Source organism: Mangifera indica, chromosome 6 (assembly GCF_011075055.1).
Source record: "Mangifera indica cultivar Alphonso chromosome 6, CATAS_Mindica_2.1, whole genome shotgun sequence".
Lineage (NCBI taxonomy): Eukaryota > Viridiplantae > Streptophyta > Magnoliopsida > Sapindales > Anacardiaceae > Mangifera > Mangifera indica.
This window is the reverse complement of record NC_058142.1, coordinates 3,732,259-3,758,024: the sequence shown is the minus strand read 5'-3', so window position 1 is coordinate 3,758,024 and position 25,766 is coordinate 3,732,259. Positions and strand designations below refer to the sequence as shown.

General features: G+C 32.5%; 2 protein-coding genes across 4 annotated transcripts; both read right to left on the bottom strand.

Annotated features, from left to right (window-relative positions):
* Positions 1 to 1,553, bottom strand: LOC123219395 (U-box domain-containing protein 8-like). Its single transcript, XM_044641341.1, has one exon. The coding sequence runs from the start codon at positions 1,425 to 1,427 to the stop codon at positions 303 to 305; it is 1,125 nt and encodes a 374-aa protein (XP_044497276.1). The 5' UTR covers positions 1,428 to 1,553; the 3' UTR covers positions 1 to 302.
* Positions 1,554 to 5,168: 3,615 nt separating this feature from the next.
* LOC123219232 (G-type lectin S-receptor-like serine/threonine-protein kinase At1g11410) lies at positions 5,169 to 25,202 on the bottom strand. 3 transcript variants are annotated; one of them, XM_044641059.1, is made up of 7 exons: positions 23,758 to 25,202; positions 21,770 to 21,895; positions 21,459 to 21,664; positions 6,207 to 6,417; positions 5,889 to 6,126; positions 5,656 to 5,809; positions 5,169 to 5,580 (listed from the first exon to the last, which is right to left on the bottom strand). In XM_044641059.1, the coding sequence occupies exons 1-7, from the start codon at positions 25,037 to 25,039 to the stop codon at positions 5,284 to 5,286; spliced, it is 2,514 nt and encodes an 837-aa protein (XP_044496994.1). In that variant the 5' UTR covers positions 25,040 to 25,202; the 3' UTR covers positions 5,169 to 5,283. The 3 variants fall into 3 exon arrangements, with proteins under 3 accessions (XP_044496994.1, XP_044496993.1, XP_044496992.1); XM_044641058.1 differs by lacking the exons at positions 5,656 to 5,809; positions 5,889 to 6,126; positions 6,207 to 6,417 and adding exons at positions 20,581 to 20,734; positions 20,811 to 21,048; positions 21,129 to 21,339 and having other exon boundaries at positions 5,180 to 5,580; XM_044641057.1 differs by lacking the exons at positions 5,169 to 5,580; positions 5,656 to 5,809; positions 5,889 to 6,126; positions 6,207 to 6,417 and adding exons at positions 20,113 to 20,503; positions 20,581 to 20,734; positions 20,811 to 21,048; positions 21,129 to 21,339 and having other exon boundaries at positions 23,758 to 25,201.
* Positions 25,203 to 25,766: the final 564 nt, after the last annotated feature.

The window sequence follows — 25,766 nt, the reverse complement described above, 5'->3', positions numbered from 1 at the left end:
TGCACCAACAAAACGTAAAGTTTCCAACTTGTGGCAAATTACAATTCAGATTAACAGTTTAAGACTTTCTATATTGAAACATCTAATGAACAGATCGATGAGAAGCTCACCAACCACACATTTATTCTCATGTACAAAATAAGATTAAAAAAGAAAAGGCTATTCCACCAAATTCTAAGCCCCCATTTTTACATGAACGACTATTAATTAACAAAATATAATCCATTAAGCACAAAATGTAAACAAGAATTTTTTTTCTTTTTACCTTGAACAAAGAAACCCAACTCACCTCCATTGGGCCATCACTGCATAGAATGGTTTCCACTTAACGTTTGAATCAAATTATTAGCATTTCTCCTAAGCTTCTCATCATCATTTTCATCTTCCACCAACCTCATACACATCTCTAAAATCCCTTCTCTTCTCGCTTCCACACATATTTTTTCACTATAACGACACAAACAATTCAATGTAAAAAGCGAACACTGAACCGCTCTTGAACTCCCATTTTTTATCATCCCGACTAAAACTCCCACACACCCTTCAACTCTCATCATCTCCTCTCTTCCTTCTTTACATTTCGCTAAAATACTCAACACATCCACGGCCCTCTCAAGCCCCGACTCAGCTATTCGCACCAAAATCACCACCGCCCCACAATTCACAAGCCTTTTCCGGTTTCCAGGAAATGAAGATAAAGCGAATAAAGCGGTGGCTGCCTCTTTCTTCTCTCTGATTAGTTTCCCGTTCTGCAAAAGCCCAACTAATGATTCTATCGCCAATGGGTATTCTCCAATCGTCGCTTTGTTGACTTCTACCACAGCTAGGCTCGTTATTATAGTCGCTGCTATAGCCCGGCAATCGGGCGACCCGCCCCGTAACGCAGTCACGACCCGACCGATTGCCCCTTCAGCGACGATACCGACTTTATTGTCATCGTCGAGAGATAAATTTAGTAGTAAAGAAAGAGCTTTTTCTTGAAGAGTAAAATCGTCCGAGTCAAAATTGAGGCAGTTCAAAACGGCCGAAACGGCACCCGACTCGGTGAGTTTCCTCCGAGAAGCTGAGTCACGTTTCGAGAGCTTGGCGAGTTGGGAGAGGGATTCAAGTTTGGAGTGGATAGGAGAGGATTTAGACGTAAGAATGGAAATAAGTGTATGAGGGTTGGCATTGGCGTAGTCGGATTGCGAATTGGGTAAAGGAATATGGGTAAACTTGGAAATTAAAGATCTGAGAGCGTGGTTGGGTATAAGAGACGGCTGTTCTGGCAGAGGCAGATTCGTAATTGGACATGTACGGTGACCGGCGTCAAGCCAACGTTGGATTGAAACACGGTCAAATGTATGACCCGATGATAAGATAACCGGGTCGGACATGATTTCGAGGGAAATCGGACACTTGAAATCATCAGGGAACTGAGTCGCCATTTTTTCAACTCGATTCCTACTCAGTTTCCGGAGGGTTTACAAGGTTTTGAGAGGCGTTGGTGAGAAGAATTCTTGTTTCATATGTCAAGTAATTCAGGACCCTGGCTTTGAGAAGCTCAGGCACAAACTCGGCTAGAATTAACTTACAAATTGACTCAAATGTCCTTGTCACTGATTGAGAATTGCATAAAATGTGAGGAAGGGTATTTTGGTCAATAAATAATTTAACGACTGAGCGAAATTTAAAAAGTTCTTAATATATGTTAAATTACATACAAAAAAATGACACTTTTAAACATAATAATCGGATTACTTATTGCTATTATATGTTAAAATTTTAATTTTTTATATTATATATCATATTATATTTTAAATATATTATTCAAAAAATAAAATATAATAAAATAATAAAAATTTTAATTAACATTTATTATTTAAAAAAATATTACAATCATAGTTAAAAATATAAATTTTTTATATATTATTATCTTTTTAAAAAGATGTATTAATCTCTATTGATTATATATATCATATTATAGGACATATATTATATTGTATATTATATTTATTATATTATATTTATATAATATATTTTAATATATTTATTATATCATAAGATATATATTATATGTTATATATTATAAAATACTGATATGATTATAATATTTGAGTAGAATCCAAATAGGATTTTAATAGCATAGAAAAGGAATAAAATTAGACGTTGTACTTGCAAACTAAGGAATATTGTTGGATACTTTTGCCTGAAATAAAGAGGGTTCCTTTTGAGAGGGCAAAAAAGTCATCAAACCTTCCTTTTTTATTATATGACAAGAAAAGCCATGTTTTTAGCGACATACCTCCAAAGGGTATTTTTGGAATCTCACATATGATCATAAATTATGCTGCGATCCGTTTCAACGATGAAGAGAGAAGGGAGAGTGGCCGAGTGGCACGCGGATAAGACTACAGTCACAGGAGAAACAGGATCGCAGGCATCTTTGGCAAAGGGAAATCACTAAATTGCCCTTGTGTGAGCAGTGGTGACTGTTGAAAGTCAACTGTCTAAAGTCTTAATTGGTGTGCCCACCAAACAGCCGTTTGTTGCCACGTGTTTTTTTATTATTTTAATAAAAGCATATAAACATAAGAAAGTAATTCACGTTTTCTAGAAAGGAACAAATATACATAATATATATATTTTTATATATTATGAATAAAATAAAGGTTTTGGTTTCGATGATGTAAAAATTATTTGTCAACTTTCCCCTGTGTTTTTTTTTTTCTGCAAAAAAGACTATTTTCCAACGGAGGTTTAATGAAAGGCTATATTTCTATTAATTAAATTTTAAAAATTAAAGTATTTATCTATTTATTAAGATTTATTATTAAAATTAAAGATAAAATTGTTATTTAACTAAAAATATTAAAAACCTATTACATTTTTTTCCTTAAGTTTATAAATCAAAATTTTTCTCATCAAAAGTTTAAAAAATAGTCATTTCCCCCTTAAGGTTTCATTCCTTCTTAGATGATATTCTTTGGTCGCCCTTCCATCTGTCGACGCTCCCTTTAGCCTTCATGACGAAGACGCAGTCACGAAGAGGCCACGAAGGAGACAATGGAAGTAGCGTCATCGAAGATCCGTCGTGCAGATCAATCCCATGACGAATCTCAGCCATTTCTATTATGCTTCTACTCATCGAAGATGCTTCTAAACAATGCCAAGATTCATAGAAGTGGAAGCGATGTTGAGATCCGAGATCTGAAACTAGAAGTGGAAGCAGCGTCTGACATTGATGATCTCTGACTAGGGTTTAGGGTCTTAGTTCAAGAGGAAGAGAGAAGCTGAAGGGAGAGAGAATGCAACCGAAGACAGCGAACTCTGCCATCTCTGATGACAGTTTTAAAACCTTAGGGGGAAAAAGGTGATTTTTCAAACCTTTATGGGAGCACATTTTAGATTTATAAACTTAGGGAGAAATAAATTATTTTTATTTTTTAACTAAATAACAATTTTACCCTTATTCATAACAATAAATTTTAATAAATTAATAAATATTTGAGTTTTTAAAAGTTAATGATTCACTAAACCTTGGGTGGGAAATTATCCTTTAGCCTTTTTTTTTTTTTTTTTCACTTGGAGTTTTATTTAGAACTTTTCAGTCATATTCGTTTTGGTCAAATTTAGGTCACGAAGTTTGGTAGGAATTACAACTAAGCAGAAATAAATTAACAAAATAATCTTACTTTTTGTTGAGGAAGATCTGATTTAACAGTAGGAATTTATAAAAAAATAAAATAAAATATTATAAATTTAACAAGTAGTAAAGTCATAAATATATGAGTTTATTACAATTTTCGATGATATAATAATACACGGAGATATTATTATTATTATTTAAATATTTTATTAAAAAATTAAATTTTTATTATTTTTTACTAAAAATATCACTTTAATACTTAATTTTCACAGTAGTTAAATAGCGTATCACATGACAGCTGTTTCTATTAAAAACGTTGATGTCATCATTTTAATGTGTTGTTGGACATTTTATACTTTGACAAAAACATCTTTTATGTTAACATGGATATTTGACAAAATATTTTACGGTGTTAGAAATATTTCTTATTAATATGATGACCGGATGTACGATAAATAGAAAGTAAAATAGATGAAATTACACTGCATTGATATTAGAGGAACCGAAAAGAATTAGAGTAATAATATAAATAACTATTTTAAATATAAAAATAAATATATATTTACGTATATTATTATATAATTAAATATTATTATATTTTTAATATTTAATCACTCATTTACTTAAATAGGAAATATAGTTTTATAGAAAAAATTATGCCTAAATGTTATAAACGAGGGAGAGAAGCTTTTGTATTAACAAGTTTATATAATTTACCAAGCATAAGGAGGTATTTATAGAAAGTTCGATAATGCTTCACTTATGAAGTGACGAGGATTCTAGCTAAAGGCCAGATGAAACGCCGAACAACATCTTTGTCTAATTTTTTCACAATAAAATTATATGTCTATATTTTAAATATATAAATAGGTATATATTTAGATATGTCATAATGTGATTGATTAGTTTTAAATTAAAGATAAAATAATATATAATCACATGATGACACATATAAATATATATCTATTTATATACTCAAAATAAGTATATATAATATTATTCATTTTTTTAATATATACAATTTTATTACGTTTCGATAGGTTATATGCTTCGCACACAATCTCTTTTTGGATTATTACTCTTTATAATTTTATTTTGGGGACTAGATTAGTAGTGTGCGTTACAATATATAGAATTATATTTATATTTAGTTATAAATTAATGTCATGTATAATCAATTTTGAGTATTTAATTAAGAACTCAAATAATGTATCATTATATAATTAAATATTACTTATTTTTAATTCAAAATCATAAAATTATATGATGATACATAATCTAAATGTTTAATTAGGTATTCAAAATTAAGTATATATAATTTTATTGTTAATTATATACAATATAAGGTAAAACTGATTTGGTAGAACAACATCAAACTTGTTGCAAATGATGTTAAACGTTGTACATTAATGCAACCAAATTTATACATGTTAATAAAATTAAGTAAATTACCACAAATGATGTTTGTAATTAATTAAAAATTTCACAAACGTGAAAAACACTGAAACCTAAGTTTTCTTTTTATAAATTTTAATATCTTACTAATTTTGTTTATATTTCTTACGAAATTACGATAAATCAATGACCATTAATGCAAATAGATATATCATGTTTTCACTTACCTCTATGCATACATTGAGATAGAGCTTGAAGTTCTAGCGACCAAGAACAATAGAGATTGTGACTTCATTTGCAGAATTGATTCCTCTACTGTTCTCATCAGTATTGGTGATTCTTGTTGCAATGAAAGCAGGTCGTTTTGGAGAAGGAAGATCTTTATCGTTGCCCAACATGGAGACCACCATCGCCATTGTTGGTCGATCTGCTGCCTGTTCCTGCACGCACAGAAGACCAATTTGGATGCATCTCATGACTTCTTGTGTCCTGTATGATTCTCTTAATAATACATCAACCATCTCCAGGCTTCTTCCTTCTCTCCATAGATCCCAAATCTAACACATTTGTGAAAAAAATTAGTTAAAAAATTACAAATTAAGGTCAGGCTTGTGGAATTTTGGCTTGCTTACATGTCCGACCAAGTTTGAAGAGGCTGCATCTTCCAGATAAAACCCACTATTTTTTTTGCCTGTGATGATTTCCAACAGTAAAACTCCAAAACTGTAAACATCTGACTTTATTGAAAATTGTCCTATCATTGCATATTCGGGTGACATATAACCGCTGTATAAAAAAAGAACTTAACTTATAATTTTTTTAGGTTTAAAGTTTAGGACTTAGAGATTTTAGCGGAGAAACTTACTATGTTCCGACGACACGATTGGTATTTGCTTCAATTTGGTCTCCTCCAAAAATCCTGGCCAACCCAAAGTCAGAAATTCTAGGGTTCATAGTAGCATCTAGTAAAACATTACTAGCTTTTAAATCTCTATGAATAATTTTTAATCTCGAGTCTTGATGTAAATATAAAATTCCTCGAGCAATTCCACAAATGATTTCAAATCGTTTACTCCAATCCAATGCTGCCCTTTTTGTTTCATCTGAATCCAAATTATGAATAATTTTGTTTAAAGACGAAAAAATGAAATAAACTTTTAGAATACGAGAGAAATTAACTTACTGAAAATGAAAGAGTCCAAGCTTTTGTTAGACAAGTACTCATAGACTAACATCTTCTCTTCTCCTTCAATGCAATAACCTAAAATGCTCACAAGATTTTTGTGTTGAAGTTTTGCAATAAGCAAAACTTCATTTTTGAACTGTTCTATTCCTTGTCCCGAATATTTAGATAGTCTTTTTATCGCTACTTCTTTTCCATTTTGAAGTATACCCTGAAACCATATATAGTTTTAAGTTTTAATGTTTTACTTTCAATAGGGTTTAAAGTCTAAGGTCAAGCGTAACATAAAATGGAATTTATTGTATAAAAAGATATTAATGTGATGAAATTAAGACACTTGAGGAAATGAATTACCTTATAAACACAGCCAAAACCACCTTCTCCAAGTTTTCTATCAGCAGAGAAATTATTTGTGGCTTCGACGATGGTGCTCAGCCGAAACATTGGTAGATCAAAATCTCTTCTATTCCCATCTGGTTCATTCACATTCATGGAGTCTTCGAACTGTGTTAAGCTTGAGGTAAAGTTAAATTCGACATTCTTGCCATCTCTTGCTTTCACTGACAGTAGCAAATAGTGTTGACCAAAATTTTCCACAATTAGAGATATGGTAGAATAAAGAACAAAGAAAATTTTGAAGAAGTTTGCTTGATTACCTGCTCTTCTTCTTCTGAATAACCAATAAACAAATGCTACCAAGAGAATTGTTGCAACGGAAATGACTAGGACAATGTCCAAGATAGTCTTCTTGCTGAGTGAACCTTTCTTCGCATACAAAGCTAAGCAGAAGAAAAACAATTCAAGACATTTTAAATTTAAGATTGCTGGAATGAATGTATCAGGGCATGCAATCGGATGAACTCTTTAATGCGGATTCAGTATATATATGGCATCTTATCTAGTAGGAAATTTGGTTGATTTACATGTATAATCTTTTACATAACTCCTACCAACATAAAAAAACAATAAAAATCAATAAAACAATATGTATATATTTTTAAGTACACAATTAAGTATATATTTGATGTGTCATCATATGATTGAGAATTTTGAATTAAAAGATTAAATAACACTAAATCACATGTGACATATCAACTATATACTCAATTATATACTTAAAAATACATTTGTATAACATTATTCTTTACTATTAATGCTTATGCTTTTAGAAATTGCACAACAAGAATTACTTGTATGGGAGACCATCCAATGATCTAATAACATATGTTGTTATTTATTTGTAAAATTTTCTCCTCCGTTCACTCATGTAATCATAATTCATAAATTATTACCTCTTGTTATTTATTAATTATGTCGTAATATTGTCATGAATAATACTATGTGTATCTATGTTAGATACATAATTATATATATACTTATATATGTCATCATATGATTGCGTGTTACTTTATCATTAATTTAAAATCATCTAATCATGTGATGACATATATAAATATATACATATTTATATACCTAAAATAGGTATACATAGTTTTATTGTATTATAATTTATTAATTATCACCGCTATGAAAGATGATTTTTAATAGAGTAAATAACATTTTTCTACGCAAGGGTTGACTTAAAAATACATTTTCACATTTAGTTGGTATGAATAACACTTTTTTACTCAAAATCAAATTCTTTCTAAAAGAAACATATGTTATATAGGCAAAATAATAATTTTATATTCTATTAATTTTGAAAAAAAAATTTAAAAAATAATAGTTTTTTTATTAGATCTAAACGTTATAAATGTAACAATCCAACACTTTAAAAAGTTTAACAACTCACAAATAAATTTTTAAAATCTTTTCAAACTCTTATATATTTTAAAACTACTATATGACCTCAATGGTTGTAATATGATATTTACATCTATAGTTTGTTGTATTTTATTCAATTCTTTAAAAATGTAATTATTATTTTTAAAACTATCAGACGAAGATTAATATTTTAAAATTTTCATAAACTTCAAAAAAAAATTTTGAATTTATAATAACCCCTCAAAATTTTCAAAAAAGACCACCAGTATTTTTGAAAAATTACAATTTACATAAGGAGTGAAGAGTGAAATGATTGAGAATAAAAAACTTCTTATATAATTTAGATGTTTAAAATGTTATATTTAATTTTTTTTTTCAAATCTAGACTTATATGGCAATTTTGAAAGATTGAAATAAAAGAGATAAAAAAATAATTTTATTCTTTAATACTGTTTGTTTTATTAACCAAGTTTTTTGGGAGAAAAAAATGTTATTTATATTTTATTTTAAATAAAAATATTATTTAACCAACTAGGGTTTAACGTGGGAAAAATGTAATTTAGTCTTTTTCAAATTAACTTCTATTTGCTTAGAAAAAAAAAACCTTCTATTTCATTGGATGATATTACTGCATACATCAGCCAAGAAAGTAGTAAAAATATCCTTTGTAATTTTTTTTATGGGAAAAGGATTATTTCCCACCCAAATTTTAGCCCAATTTCAAAGTTACACTCACGGGAGATAAAAAACCCAAACTCCCACTCATAGCCAAACTGTCATCCAAATTTTTTATTAGAGATAAGGGTAAAATCATCATTTTATCTATAAAGTTTAAAACTTCAAAATTTTTATCATTTCCCCCATCTAGGTTTTAAAAACTAACACTTTAATATTTGAAAAATTTAGATTTCACTCTTAGGGTTTGCTTCCTTCTCCAGCCACCATCGATAGCTGACTCTTTCCACCGATCTCCCTTCTTTGACTACAAAGGACGATGAAAGATGAACCTTCATCATCCAGATCTAGAAGAATAGACGAAGGACGACACTTTGTCGCCCTTTGTCGTCTCATCTGGATGATGTGACTAGCGACAAAGGACGATGCATCGTCCTTCGTCACCTGGGTTGTGTGACAAAGAGAGATCTCTTCGTCTCTTTATTGCATCGTGCGACGAGGAGATGAAGATCTCTTCATTGCACCACCATCGTAACACCAAGAGAAGGAGGAAGCTGAAGACGACGTCGGAAGATGAAGTTGAAGAATGGGGGTGAAGCTATTGTTTTTGAAAGTTATGAGGGGTGGCTGAGTTTTGAAAAATATGAAAACTCTAGGTTTAGGGGTGAAAATGTTACTTTTTAAAGTTTAAAAACTTTAGGTAAAGGTGAAATATTAGTTTCTAAAATCTGGGGGTAAAAAGTAATAAACTTTGTAACTTTTAATATAAACAGTAAAATGACTATTTTACCCCTCTCTTTGATAGAAAAAATTAACAGAAATTCAACCATGGGTGGGAGTTTGGATTTATCATCTTCCGTAGGTGTGGGTTTGAAATTGGACTAAAATTTGGATGGAAAATAGTATTTTTCCCTTTTTTTTATAGAGTGGGTGACTCGGTGCCAAGCATAGGAGTTTTGCTTTGCGAAGTAAACTAAGGAGGTAAAAATGTGAAACTTGGATTGCATTGGAATTACGTGTATAGATTTAACGAATGAGGAGGCCAAAAAAGCTATTCCTATCTAAGATTTGTTGAAATTACAAATTGATATCGTTAAATATTAAATATTAAATAATTAAAATTAATAAAATTAATTAATTTTAAAAATAAATATATTATTTAATTAATAATATTAAAATAAATAAATTTTTTTATTTATCTATATTAAAAAATTAATAATTTTTCTTTTTAAAGTTTTGAAAACTTATCTATGGGGTTTTCTGAAAATTATCTCAAATCTAGACGGACGTTGGTTTCATCTGCCCGACCTGTTCGTCTGTCTCTGGTCGTTACTCGACAATGCTATTGTTCCGTCCGATTACTGTTCATCTTTCTCTCTAGTTTTGCATCAAATTTCTAGAGGTTTGGTGGACGTCTCAAGTGGTTTGGAAGCATAAGCTATGGTAGGTATGGTGGTTGCAGCGACTGGCTTGGAAGTGGTGGATAAATCAGGCATTGAGGTTGCCATGAGCAAGCTTCACAAGCAAATCACCAAACACTCACTTTACGCATTAGCAAAATTGGCAAAACATTAGAATTTTTAAAGTAAAAAAGTTTGAATTTGAATCTCTGTCACACTTATAAACTTTATCTTGCCTAATATAGTGATTATGAATCTAATCACTATATTTCTTATTTACCATCCAACAAATACAGATGCCCCAGTTAATAAAAAAAATAATCACCACAAACACTTGGTAGGTAGCTTCACAAGCAGTACAACAAACGAGAAGTGTGCGTTCAAAAGCCAGAATCAATCACCACAACATCCAAAACCAAACTCCCGTATATCAACAAACAACTCCAAACCCATAAATTAATTCAAGCAAACTTTAACCCACAACCAAACAAATAAAAAAACCAAACAAATAGAGCTATAAAACTTGTTGGAGACTCAAATAAAAGGAAAGAAAAAGAGTCTTACATCTAATGAATAAAACATAAGAAAGTGGTATATAAGTTTGTGAATTGGACTTTAATACAAGCCAATTAGTTTTGTGTAACATGAGTTTCAATCTTTACACTTAAAAACCCAATATTTATTTCCGACATAGTATCAGAGCATGAGATGCTTTATCTACAAGATGATTTGTATATCCTACAAAAGCATGAGATGAGACTAAATAAAGCCAATTTGGTTTTGAGTTCTATAGTTTCCTTAGACTTTCATAATGGGTATGTCAACACTGCCAGTTTAGTTAAACCTCAAAATGTAGGTGTGAGTGCTTACTCTCATAGACAGCTTAGTCAGTTTACTATTGATCCAACTTATGAGCAATACTATAGTGAGCCTACATTCTTAGTACCACAGAGCCAACCTAGACCAGCACCTCAACCGAAGTCTTAGAATCCCGTAAACCATTCCTATTAATTTGGCTATCATGGTGGTTATCCACAAGTCTCAACTATAGGGAAAGGTAGAGGGAGATTTTCTGGTAAAGGCCGAGTAGTTTGCCAACTTTGCAATAAAGTTGGGCATACTATTGTGCAGTGTTACTACAGGTATAACACTACCTATAACAATCTATCTATTATACCCCAATTTTATACTGTGCATTTGGCTATTTTCCAACAGCCACGGAGTTTAAACAAGCTTTTAATCCTCTTCCAACTCAACCTACACTTACAAATTCTCACTTCCCAGGATATTATTATCCTAACACACCCATATCACCCTCTTTACCATAACAAAACACCTCACCACTACTACCTCATCCATCACAACCTAGCAAATCTTATACAAATACCCTGTCTACAAATCAATCTCACCCATCTAACAATAGTCCCCAAGCCTACATTACTCAATACACTGCACAGATTACACAACCAACTTCAATAGCCACCTATCCAACTGCTCAAGATTATGTTTGGTACATGGATTCATATGCCACTGATCATGTTACACCTAACCTTTCTCAGCTGACTATTAAAACCAACTACAAGGGAAATGATCAGCTTTAAGTTGGCAACGGTGAGTCTCTGAACATAACTCATATTAGTCATGTTCTAGTTCCCAATAATTTTCATTCTAAAGCCATTCATCTAAAAAAATCTTGTGTGTGCCTCGTATAACCAGAAATTTACTAAGTATCTCTAAAATTACCAAAGATAATCATGTTGTTGTTAAATTTTATGTTGACAATTGTGTTATTAAGGACAAACGCACTCAAGCAATTTTGTTGCAAGGACACCTTAGAGATGGACTATATCAACTCCACATTCCTAACTGCACAACTTCCCAATTCACTCATAGAGTCAAGCCAATGCCTTCTACTCAAATCTGTTCAACTTCTTCTTGTGATCCTGACCAAAAACATGATCTTCTTTAGTTTCAAGAAATTAGTGTTATATCCAACTGTGATGACGCTAAGAATAGTTTTGTTACTTCCATGTTAAATGATTTTCCTCTCTCTGACAGTCTACATTTAGGAAATAAAGATAGTGCATTTAAGTCTTTTGTTGTTTCTAAAACAGATATAGATTTGTGGCATTTTAGGTTGGGTCATCCAAACAATAAAGTTCTTGTATAAGTGTTAAAATCTATGAATAACAGTTTTAATTCTCATGATGTTGCTTTATTTTGTCATGCATGCCAACTCAGAAAACTAAGTCAATCGTCTTTTCTCAAGTCTAATTCAAAAACAAACAAACCTTTAGAATTGATTCATTCTAACCTATGAGGTCCTTCCCCTATATCCACATTTGAAGGTTGTAAGTACTATGTGCATTTTATTGATGATTTTAGTATATTCACACGAATATTCCATCTCAAAGCTAAATCTAAAAAAATATTTGTTTTTCAATTCTTTTGCAAGTTTATTGAAAGACAATTTGATACAAAAATCAAATGTTTGCAATCAGATTGGGGGGGGGGGAGGGGGGAGGGGAGGGAATACAAAAGCTTAGTTCCATTACTTAACAGCCTAGGCATTGCATTTAGACACCCATGTCCATATGTTCATCAACAAAATGGCAACCCTAAGAGGAAACATAGACACATTGTGGAAACAGTCTAACTTTGCTAGCACAGACAAACCTTCCTCTGAAATTCCGGTGGCATGCCTTTTAGACCGCTGTTTATCTTATCAATAGGCTGCCCTCATCAGTTTTGAACTTTGACTCTCCCTTTTACAAATTATTTGGAAAACAACCTGACTATTCTAAATTGAAAGTCTTTGGCTGTGCAGTTTACCCATATCTCAGACCATATAATTCTCATAAATTTTCTCACCACTCAAATAAGTGCATCTTTCTTGGTTACCGCTTACTTCACAAAGGATATAAATGCCTTGATTCAAATGGTAGGTTGCACATTGTTCCAGCTTCGAAGTATCTTGAAACTAACTTTCCTTTCCTAAGTGATCATAATTTTGTAAAGAAATCTACTACTCAACCTATAAACATTTTAGAGTTAGATAGAACAAGCTGACAGCTTCCTGAACCAAAATCTAAACCTACTGCCAACATAAAATCCTGCACTACAAAATTGCGTTCAGTGTCTAGTCTTGACATATCTCATATGCAGTATGATTCTTCAATTGCACATGATATTTTTGCTACACATGAGTCTGAACCAATTACTTCCATTTCAAACTCTTTACAAAACATTGAACCATCTGAACCTTCCTCTTCTAGTCACAATAATACTACCCTAAACACTTTTTCTAATTTACCTTTGAACCAACAAATTGAAACCACAATAACATCACCTTCCTTGGCTAATCAACATCATATGTTGTCAAGAACCAAAACAAGCACACTTAGACCTCCAAACTATGCCATCCTAAATTCATTCAAGCCAACAATTTTCTCCTCTACTAGAACATCCAGTCTTGAGTCTTATGTTCACATAGAACCTACCAATGCTTTTGATGCATTATCAAATCCTGAGTGGAAAACTACCATGAAAGTTGAATATGATGCTTCAATGGCCAATAACATATGGACTCTGGTGCCCCATATAGCTAATATGCAACTATTGGGTTGTAAGTGGGTTTTTAGGATTAAATATAATCCAGATGGTAGTGTTCAGAGGTACAAAGCTAGACTTGTTGTCAAGGGCTTTTAACAAACTGCTGGTGTCGATTACTTTGAGACATTTAGCCCTGTTGTTAAGGCTGCCACCATCAGAATAATTTTATGCTTAGCTATGCATTATGGTTGGGATATTCAATAGATAAACATAAATAATGCATTTTCAAATGGTGACTTAGAGGAGCAAGTGTATATGCATCAACCTGAGGGTTTTACAATTGACTGCAGAGGCAAGAGATTGGTGTGTAAATTGAATAAAGCTTTATATAGATTAAAACAGGCTCCTAGAGCCTAGTTTGATAAGTTGAAAACTGTCTTGGTTGATTGGGGTTTCACAAGTGCAGTAATAGACATAAGTTTGTTCTTATATAACAAATAAGGCAAGGTGATTTATGTGTTAGTATATGTTGGTGATATACTACTAACTGGAAGTGATAGTGATTTGGTAAAGTGTTTAGTTCAACACTTGAATGAAAAGTTTGCTCTCAAAGTATTGGGTTGACTGCATTACTTTTTGGGATTTGAAGTTACAAGGTCTACCATTGGTTTACACTTAAATCAAACCAAATATGCTCAAGATCTGTTGACAAGAGCCAAAACGGCTGATGCTAAACCTTGTACAACCCTATTTGTAACTGGTTCTAGACTGATTTTAGATGACAGTTACGCCTTTGATGATCCCTCTTTACATAGAAGTATAGTAGGTGTCCTGCAGTATTTGACTTTGTCTAGACCTGACATTGCTTTTTCAGTTAACAAACTTAGTCAGTTCTTGCAAAAACCCACACTTACTGGCAGGCCTACAAGAGGGTACTTAGGTACATAAAAGGGACTATGAGTTTTGGTTTACAATTCATTCCAAGAAACATGCTACAGCTAAATTATTTTTCTGATGCTGACTGGGCAAACAACCTCTATGATAGGAGAACAACCATTGGATATTGTCTCTTCCTTGGTCCAAATCTTATTCAATGGAATTCTAAAAAAATAGAATGTGGTGGCACTATCCTCTAGTGAGGCTGAGTATAGGGCTCTCTCTCAAACAACCATTAAGATAGCATAGGTAAGAAGTCTATTCACTGAGTTGGGCCTGCAATTCTCTGCACCTTTTGTTGTGTGGTGTGACAACCAAAGTGCAAGTTCATTAGCCTCTAATCTTGTTTATCATTCCTGAACAAAACATATTGAGATTGATGCCCATTTTATCAGGGATCAGGTCACAGGAAAGCAACTTGTCATTCAGTATGTTCCAACTGAATTTCAAAAGGCAGATGTCTTAACAAAACCTCTAGCAGCTGAACAGTTTACAACTTTGAGGGATGCTCTGAATTTGTGCAGTCTAGAGCACTTTATATCATTGTCCAATAAGACTCTGTCTTTAAATACCACTGTGAGTAATAATAATACTCTGGGAACACCAAAAGCTGAAGGAAAATAAAGCTAGAAAACTATTGTTATTTGAGATTGGACAATAAATCTTGAACTCATTATAGACCACTTACTACAAGGTTGATAGTATGAAGATCTGTATTATAACAACATATGTGGTTATTGGTATTAGCAGTTGAATAAGGTATTGCATTGGGAGAGTTTTGACAGTTGTGGTAAGCATTGAGACAGTTGTCAATTTATATTTTTGTTACTATTTGGTTATTACATCAATTGTTCAGAAGGAGATGTGTGGTGTAATTACTGGAGCACTGACATTTCAGAACGTGATGTTCAGTAGGTGATGTTTACTGTTTAACAGTAATTGTTTCAATTATTTCTATGCTCAGTTGAAGTTGTTAATATTTGGGTAATGCATCAGTGATTTAAAAGCTACTGTTATTGAGTATTTTAGTCATTATGGATTTAGCCAGCCATTGTTGAATTTTGGGTTGTTGAATTTTGTCTGCCTTAATTACTACATCAGATGTTCAAATATTGATATGGTGAAGTAGGTAACTATTGAAGTTACTCAAAGATAATTGTGCAAAGGTGAAGAACCATTTGTTGGTATGGTTAGATATGTTGCTAAAAGTGTGAGTTGAAGTTGTGGCAGAATTGAAAGATTGCTCAATTTAAGGGGCGATGTTAGTACAACTGTTAATGGGTAGAATAGTAATCTTAGACAAAAAGTGTGTTCACTTTATATACACGTGTTTCTATTGTACTTGTGAATATATATGTGTTGTAACTAAACAAAAGAGTTCAATTAACCAAAAAGAGGCAGAAAAGGAATTTTCAGGTATTTTTTTTTTCTCTTTTCGTATTTCCTCTACTGTTTTTCAGAAAATTTTCCCAAACCTCAACCTAGCTAAGTCCCAATCTTGACTCAATCCACTGTTCATGGTATCAAAACACGACTCAAACGACAGGTTTAATAGTCTAAATATTCCTGGATACAAGTGACAATGCACCCAACCAAAAACCGACTGAGCCAAACGACAGGTTTAACAGTCTAGATGTTTACACTTAAGCAGGGGTGTTGGAGACTCAAATAAAAGGAAAGAAAAAGAGTCACACATCTAATGAATATAACATAAAAGAGTGGTATATAAGTGTGTGAATTGAACTTTAACACAAGTCAATTGGTTTTATGTAACATGAGTTTCAATTTTTACACTTATAAGCTCAATATATATTTCGAACAAAACTAGACTTTACCACGCGCAAATGGAGTAGTGAAAATGAAACGATGGTGGAGGATGGAGGGATGGTGGTCGGACGACAAAGATCCTAATCAGAGGAGCTACAACAGTTGCAAAAGGTAGCCTAACAAGAATGTTGTCTTCATCTCTAATGAAAATGCTAGACTGAAGTAAATAGGTTTTCAGAGATCATCTGGGGGCAAAGAAAGAAAAATCACAATCGGATTTCGACTATTGAAGCAGATGGGTTCAAGACGAAACCTTGCAACTAACTGACAGTGGGAAAAATATAAAAAATATTTTTTTAATATATTATGATTAAATAATAATTTTAAATAGTATGCTAATAAGTGTTTGGGTTTTAATACTAATTTACGATTTTAACAAATCGTGGGTGGAAGTAAGTCTTTTGGCCCAAGGAAAAAATAAACATTTTGGTGTCGCTTGGCATTCATAACGAATAAAAAGTATGTTTTGCTGCAAGTAAAATAATAATAATAATAAGGCTAAAGGGCTATTTCTGACCCAAGTTTTAATTAAATCTTAAAAATATATCGATGGTAATTTAAAACTCTAATTTATTTATAATCAAATTTTAATTAGAAATTTTTTATTAAAAATAAAGATAAAATAGTTATTTTATTATTGAACTTAAAATCTTAAAAATTTATATAATTTACTTTCATTAGTTTAGAAAACTAATCATTTTTTTTTATAATAAAACTTTGAAAACTTATAATTTTCTTTTTTAGAGTTTCAATTTTTCAGATGCTCCACCAGAATTTGATAGCTCAATGCGACTTTCATTGACGTTTATGAATGATGCATAGTCGTCCATATATAGACGACGAATCTGGATGATGCTTCATCCTTTAGACGAGTCAACGAAGGGTGCTTCTCCATTAAATCCCTCATTGACACTTCTTCTCAACTAACAGTTGAATTTGTCAAACTATTGGATACTAGTAAATCATCTGAAAAATTAAAATCTTAAGGAGAGAGGGAGAATTATAGTTTTTCAAAGTTTTTATCATAGAAAAAATTATTAGTTTAATAATAAAATGATGATTTTATTTTTATTTCTAATAAAAACTAATTTACAGATGAGTATTTGTTTTTTTTAATTATTTTGAGACGTTTTTAAAAGTAAATTAAAACTTGGGTGGGAAATATTTCTTTAGCCTAATAATAAATAAGTTTGTTGAAAGAATACAAATACCTAATTCCGCAGCATCAACCCTCAAGAATAAGTCTTGACCGGCATTCGTGTAACTTATTGTATCAATAAAATCTCCATGGTACATCAAGCACCCAATCCCTCCCTTGGTCTCACCATACGCTCGTGAGTAACCCAAACATGAGCAATTCTTCAAGCACTCCTTCTCACACGCTTTCAAACCCAAACTCAAATCCACACGTGTTATATTCGTATCTGGTATCTTCACGCTTGCGACCTTTACGAAACCCTCCCCCTTTTGACACGTTGACATATTTTGTTTTCTCTTGCACCCACCTGACACATCTCTCATCCAATCATCCGGACTATTCGGTTCGAACCCGGGTAGGCACGTGCACATGAACTTATCCGCGTGATACGGGTTGCAATTACTATTTGTCCCGCAATGTTTATAATAATCACACAGCTCCTTCGGGGCGGACCAGTACCGGACCCATCCTTGATCCGAATTACTCCAGGTGAAGCGTTGAATAAATCCTGATTCATTTACTATCAACCTCGTAGTGACAGGTTCAGTTACTCCTTAAACAATGGAGATTTCATCTTGATTATTGACAAACGTGGTGTTGAAGATGTAATTAATAGTCATTTCGGGCATGCCGCTCAATCTTTGCCCGGTCCATGACCCGGCTCTCCACCACTTCGTTGTGCCTTTGTACAAAGACAATTGAGGAAAACCAGTCGGGTCAATTCGGTAAGAGAAGTTCCCCGTTCCAGGATCATCAGCGGATTTCCAAGCGGTTACCACACGATTCAGACCCGTTCGTCGGTTTAGCCCGAGTTTCATAAAAGGTCAAAAAGTATCTGTGGGGTAATCAAAACTTTGCCATAGTAACTTGCTGGTATCATTTTGAAGAAGAATAAGATTTCCTGAATCCAAAAGCTGAGCTACGGTGTTCTTCGTGGCGACAACGGAAATGTTGGTGCTCCAGAGAGGAACAGTTTGGTTGTTTTCAAACAGGGCAAGGTTTCCATTTGTGTCGATTGAGAGGACCCCGGATGAATCATTGACAGGGTTGTCTCTATTTGCTACCCACACAATCGTCAGCTCCGAGACCTGGTAATACCAAATTCCAACATAGCGTTTTATGGAGTTTCCAGGACTGAAGAAGCCAAGCGCGAAGGTTTTGCCTCTGGAGATAATTATATCACCATCTTTAATGAATTGGATCGATGATATAGTGTCAGTGGAAGTCGACAGATGCAAGAGGTGGAAGACAAGGCAAGTTTCCAGTAAGCGTCTTACTGTGGTCATCATTCACCGATTGGCTTGATGATTTTGGTTCATTTGATGGAAGTAATATGGTTTCTGAAAGATTTCATTTATTAAGAGTAGTTATACTTTTCCCTCATCGAGTGAAGTGATTGTAAAGCTCAAACGTGTGAAGAGCAAATGTGAGCATTAGAGCATTTACTATATTATAAGTTTATACGTCCAATTAATTTAAAAAATTTAATATTTTTTATGTTTAAAATTGTTATAAATGTTAGTAAATAAGTCAAAATTGGAAAAGTCAGAAGGATTATAGATAATAAAATATAATAAACTGACTGAAAGGAATGCGTTATCTCTTTATTAAAAGGAGAGAAAGGTGTATAGGGAAATTTTCCTGCTTGACAATACATGTTGAGTGCAAAGTCCACTGCTCTCGTTCCAGTGTCCATCTTCATTTAATGCATTCCCTATAATATTTTTTCTCTCATGTGCTGGAAAAGCACCACTTATAATATTTTTTTAAAATTTTTATTATTTATAAATAATTATATGATAATATAATTTATATATTTAAATTATATAAAAATATGTATATACACGTAATATTATTCGTCTAAAAAGTTGAAAACCATCTCAATGGTTTGCAAATTGCTGCCCATTTTAACACTCGCAATTAACGCTTCACTTATGAATTGATAAGGATTCTAGCAAAAGACCAGGTGGAAAGCCAGACAACATCTCTGCCTAATTTTTTTAATATATAAAATTTTATATTGTTTAGATAGGTTATATGCGTCACACACAATCTCGTTTTGGAGTATTACTCTTTATAATTTTATTTTGAAGGTTAGATAATAGAATTATGCCTTATACTATATAATATTATACATATATTTAGTTATAGAATAATATCACATGCAATTAGTTTTAAATATTTAATTAAGTATTTAAATAATATATTATTATGTAATTAAATATTATTTATTTTAATTCAAAATCACAAAATCATATGATAACACATAACCTAAATGCTTAATTAGATACTTAAAATTATGTATATATAATTTTATTATTAATTATATGCAATATAAGGTAAAATTGACATGGTAGAACAACATCAAACTTTTTACAAACGATATTAAATATTGTACATTACTACAACCAAATTTAAACATATTAATTAAATTAATTAAATTACTAAAATAACGTTTGTAATTGATTAGAAAGTTTTACAAACGTGAAAGAGATTTAAACTCAAACTTTTTCTTTATAATATTTAATATTCTATTAGTTTTATTAATCTTCCTTCTAAAATTACAATAAATTAGTGACCGCTAATTCAAAGAGATACATCGTGTTTTGAGGCACTTCTACATACAGATTGAGATAGAGCCTGAAGTTCTAGCGACCACGAACAATAGAGATTGTGACTTCATTTACAGAGCTGATTCCTCCACTGCTCTCATCAGTATTGGTGACTCTTTTTGCAATGAATGCAGGTCGTTTTGGATCAGGAAGATCTTTATCGTTGCCCAACATGGAGGCAACCATTGCCATTGTTGGTCGATCTGCTGGCTGTTCTTGCACGCACAGAAGACCAATTTGGATGCATCTCAAGGCTTCCTGTGTACTGTATGATTCTCCTAATAATTCATCAACCATCTCCAAGCTCCTTCCTTCTCTCCATAGATCCCAAATCTAACACGTTAATCAAAACGAATGAGTTACAAAATTTACAAATTAAGGTCAGGTTTATGGAATATTGGCTTGCTTACATGTCCAACCAAGTTTGAAGAGGCTGCATCTTCCAGATAAAACCCACTATTCTTTCTGCCTGTGATGATTTCCAATAGTAAAACTCCAAAACTATAAACATCTGATTTTACCGAAAATTGTCCTTCCATTGCATATTCAGGTGACATATAACCACTGTATAAGAGAGAAACGTAATCAAAATCATATGGACTTGAAGTTTAGGGTTTAAGGCTTTTAGGTGAGAACTTACTATGTTCCAACCACACGATTAGTATTTGCTTCAATTTGGTCTCCTCCAAAAATTCTAGCCATTCCAAAATCAGAAATTTTGGGGTTCAATGTAGCATCTATGAGAACATTACTGGCTTTTAAATCTCGATGAATAATTCTTAATCTCGAGTCTTGATGCAAATATAAGATTCCCCGAACAATCCCAAAAATGATTTCAAATCGTTTACTCCAATCCAAGCCTGCCCTTTTTGTTTCATCTGAATCCATATTATGAGTCATTTTGTTTAATGATGAAAAAATGAAATAAACTCCTACGATTTAAGAGAAATTAACTTACCGAAAATGAAAGCGTCCAAGCTTTTGTTTGGCAAATACTCATAGACTAACATTTTCTCTTCTCCTTCAATGCAACAACCTAAAATGCTTACAAGATTTCTGTGTTGGAGTCTTGCAATAAGTAGAACTTCATTCTTGAATTGTTCTATTCCCTGTCCCGAATATTTAGATAGTCTTTTAATCGCTATTTCTTTTCCATTTTGAAGTATACCCTGCAATCATATATGGTTCTAACATTTCACTTTCAATTGGATTTAGGGTTTAAGTTTGAGTGTAACATAAAACAGAACTTTTTGTACAAAAAGAAATTAATGTGATACAAATCAGTTACCTTATAAACAGAGCCAAAGCCACCTTCTCCGAGTTTTCTATCAACAGAGAAATTATTTGTGGCTTCGACGATGGTGCTCAGCTGAAACATTGGTAAATCAAAATCTCTTCTATTTCCATCTGGCTCATTCACATTCATGGAGTCTTCGAACTGTGTTAAGCTTGAGGTAAAGTTAAATTCGATGTTCTTGCCATCACCTGCTTTCTCTGACATACAAGACGTGGGCAAATAATGTTAACCAAAATTTTTCAAAACTAGAGATATGGTAGAATGAAGAACAAGGAAAACGCTGAAGAAGTTTGATTTATTACCTGCTCTTCTTCTTCTTCTGAATAACCAAAAAACAAATGCTACCAAGAGAATTGTTGCAACGGAAATGACTAGGACAATGGCCAAGATGGTCTTCTTACTGAGTGAACCTTTCTTCGTATACAAAGCTAAGCAGAAGAAAAAAAAATTCAAGACATTTTAAATTTAAGATTGCTGGAATGAATGCATCAGGGCATGCAATGGGATGAACTCTTTTATCTGGATTCAGTCTATATATGGCATCTTATCTAGTAGGAAATTTCGATTGATCTAAATTTTTAATCTTTTACATAGCTCCCAACATGAAAAAATAAAATAAAATAATGCTTGTGCTTTTATAAATTGCACAACAAGAAATACGAGTACGGGGATTAAAGGTAGATTTGAATTGAACTGAACCTGAATATCCACTCGTTTGAGTTTGATTAGAATGAAATATGATCCAATTTGAGTTTGTTGAGCCAAAATTAATGGTGACTTAAGTATGACTTAAAAAAAAAATAATTCCGCTTAAGTTCATGATTTGAATTGGTAATTTGAATTCATGATTCAAATTAATGGTCGAATTTTGTGGCACATTGATAAAATAATGTTATTTTGCCTAAATCACTCATGTAATCATAATTCATAAATAAACACCTATAATTATTTATTAATTATCACCATTATGAGAGATGATTTTTAAAATTAACTTCTATTTCATTGGATGTTATTACTACCTACATCAGCCAAAAACAGTAGTAAAAACATCCTACGTAATTTCTGCTTCGTGAAGTAAACAAGGGATGTAAAAATGTGAAATTTCCATTGCATTCGGACTGCTTGTATTGTTTAAACTAAGGAGAAAATAAAACATCCTGGTGTCACTTGGCAAGTTAGTATTTATAATGAATAAAAAATATAATATTATGTATACACATTTTGAATATATAAATATATACACACTTTTATATGTCATTATATGAATAAAATTTTTTTATTTTTAATTTAAAATCATCTAATCATATGATAATATATATTAAGTATGTATTTATTTGTATACTTATAATAGATATATATAATTTTATTGATAAAAAATCATTTTTGTGCAAGAATAAATAATAAGGGCCAAAGGACTATTTCCCACCTAAGTTTAGTTTAATCCTAAAATTTCACCCACTCCAATTCAAAACCCTAAAGTCCCATTCATGAGTCATAAATGTGGTTGATATCTATTAGGGTAAGGTTAAAATAACATATTTATCCTTACAAAGTGAAACAACAAAAATATCTTTCAGTATATACAGTTAAAATGAAAATAACCAAATTTCACCTAAGATTTGGAAACTTGCATTTTCCCCTTAGGATTTCAATTTTCAAGCAATCTCTCCCTCTTTGGCAACTGACAACTGACAACTGACAACCTCCACTCGTCTCTCTCCTTTCTTTCGGTCTCATTCTCATTGGAGAAGAGGAAACTTCATCTAAACAAACTCATCTTTGTCGCTCAAAGATCTAGTCTCGTCATCTTCATCACTCGAAGATCAAGTCTCATTGTTGATTCGGTCCCATCATCACTTCAGTCTCATCATAGTTCAAAGATTCGATCATATTGTCGCTCAACTAAGGCGATTTCTCATTTTCGACGATTCGTCTAGACAATTTGTCTTCATTTAGATGAAGTTTCATCTTCTTCGACAAGATAGAGACCAAAAGAAAGAAGAGAGATGACTGGAGGGTGCAGGTTGCCAAAGAGGGAGAAGTTGTTTGAAAAATTGAAACCTTAAGGGGGAAATCAATTTTTGAAAGTTTAATCATAGGATAAATTGTTAATTTTCTAAAACTAAAAGAGAAAAATGATATAAATTTTTAGGGTTTAGTAGTAAAATAAAAATTTTATCCTTATCTTTAATAGAAGTTAGTCAATAAGTGGGTGACTAAAATTTAGGTGGGAAATAGTTCTTTGGCCAAATAATAATAATAAATAAGTTAGTTGAAAATAGACAAATACCTAATTCCGCAGCATCAACTCTCAAATATAAATCCTGACCAGCAGCATTCGTGTAACTTCTTGTATCAATCAAATCTCCATGGTACATCAAGCATCCAATCCCTCCCTTACTCTCACCATAAGCACTTGAGTAACTCAAACAAGAACAATTCCTCAAGCATTCCCTTTCACACGCTTTTAAATCCAAACTCATTTCCACACGTGTTATATTCGTATCCGGTATCTTCACATGTGCCACTTTTACGAAACCCTCTCCCTTTTGACACATCGACATATCTCTCTTTCTCTTGCACCCACCCGATGTATCTCTCAAGTACCATTCGTCCAGACTATTCGGTTCGAATCCGGGTAGGCATGTGCACTCAAACTTATCTGCATGATATGGGTCACAATTACTATTTGCCCCGCAATGATCATAATAATCACACTGCTCCTTCGGGGCGGACCAGAACCCGATCCATCTATGATCCGAATTACTCCAGGTGAAGCGTTGAACAAAGCCTGACTCATTTACCATCAGCCTCGTAGTGACAGGTTTAGTTACTCCGTAAACAATGGAGATTTCATCTTGATTATTAATAAACGTGACGTTGAAGATGTAATTACTAGTCATTTCGGGTACGCCGCTCCATCTTTGACCCGTCCATGACCCGGATCTCCACCATTTCGTTGTACCCTTGTATAAAGTCAATTGAGGAAACCCAGTCGGGTCAATTCTGTAAGAGAATTTCCCCGTTCCAGGGTCATCGGCGGATTTCCAAGCAATTAACTCACGATTCAGACCCGTTCGTCGGTTTAGCCCGAGTTTCATAAATGGTAAAAGAGTATGTGTAGGACAATCAAAGCTTTGCCATAGTAACTTGCCGGTATCGTTTTGAAGAAGAACAAGATTTCCGGAATCCAAGAGCTGAGCTACGGCGTTCTTCTCGGGGACGACGGAAATGTTGGTGGTCCAGAGAGGAACAGTTTGGTTGCTTTCAAACAGGGCGAGGTTTCCGTCAGTGTCGATTGAGAGGATCCCGGATGAATCGTTGACAGGACTGTCTCTGTTTGCCACCCACACAATCGTCGGTTCCGAAACTTGGAAATACCAAATTCCAACATAGCGTTTAACGGAGTTTCCAGGGCTGAAGAATCCAAGAGCGAAGATTTTGCCTCTAGAGATAATTAAATCGCCATCTTTAATGAATTGGGTTGATGATATAGTGTCAATGGAAGTCGAAAGATGCAGAAGGTGGAAGACAAGGAAAGTTTTCAGTAAGCGTCTTACCGTAGCCATCATTCACCAATTGGCTTGATGCTTCTCGTGTCGACGATTTTGATTCATTTGATGGACGCAATCTGGTTTCTGAAAGATTTTATTTTGGAGTAGTTGTTATATTAATGAGTGGGCTACCTTTTCCTTATCATCAAGTTTAGTGATCGTGAAGCTCAGATATGTGAAGAGCAAATGTGAAAAAGGCAGCATTATAAATATACAGCTTTTAGCCTCTTTGCTGGATTGACGTCAGAATTTCTTGCCAGGTCCACTTCCTAGATTTGCATACAATATTGAATATTCTTTTATTATCCAAATTTGAGGGTTAAAGAGTTTTGTTATTTTATCAACCCTTATAATGATATATTATTATATAATTGAGTATTTTTTAATTTAAAATTATTTGATCATATAATAATTATGACATCTTTAAGTGAATCTTACATCAATAAAATTTAAAAAATATATTAAATATATATGTATATCTTACATAATTTAAAAATAAGAATATGAAACTGATTAAATAATATGTGAACTTATTAAACTATTAAAATATATTTTAACTTATAAAATTAAAAAACAAAACGATTAGTAAATTAACTATTAAAGTTAGATAATTTCTTAATAGTGAATTAACGATATTTTTTTATGTTAATAAATAAAGATATTTTTCACTTAAATACTTTTTTGTTGTTAATAATAAATAAAAACATTTTTCACTTTTATACACTTAAATATATTAGATTAAATC

What these genes read in the sequence shown, in the direction of transcription:
- LOC123219395 (XM_044641341.1), bottom strand. Translation starts at nt 1,427, where the DNA reads ATGGCGACTCAGTTCCCTGATGATTTCAAGTGTCCGATTTCCCTCGAA.
- LOC123219232 (XM_044641059.1), bottom strand. Translation starts at nt 25,039, where the DNA reads ATGATGGCTACGGTAAGACGCTTACTGAAAACTTTCCTTGTCTTCCAC. An exon ending in CAGAAGAAGAAGAAGAGCAG is followed by an intron (nt 21,665 to 21,769) that starts GTAATAAATCAA and finishes CTTGTATGTCAG; the next exon opens with AGAAAGCAGGTGATGGCAAG. An exon ending in AATCGTGTCGTCGGAACATA is followed by an intron (nt 5,810 to 5,888) that starts GTAAGTTTCTCC and finishes TTTTTTATACAG; the next exon opens with CGGTTATATGTCACCCGAAT.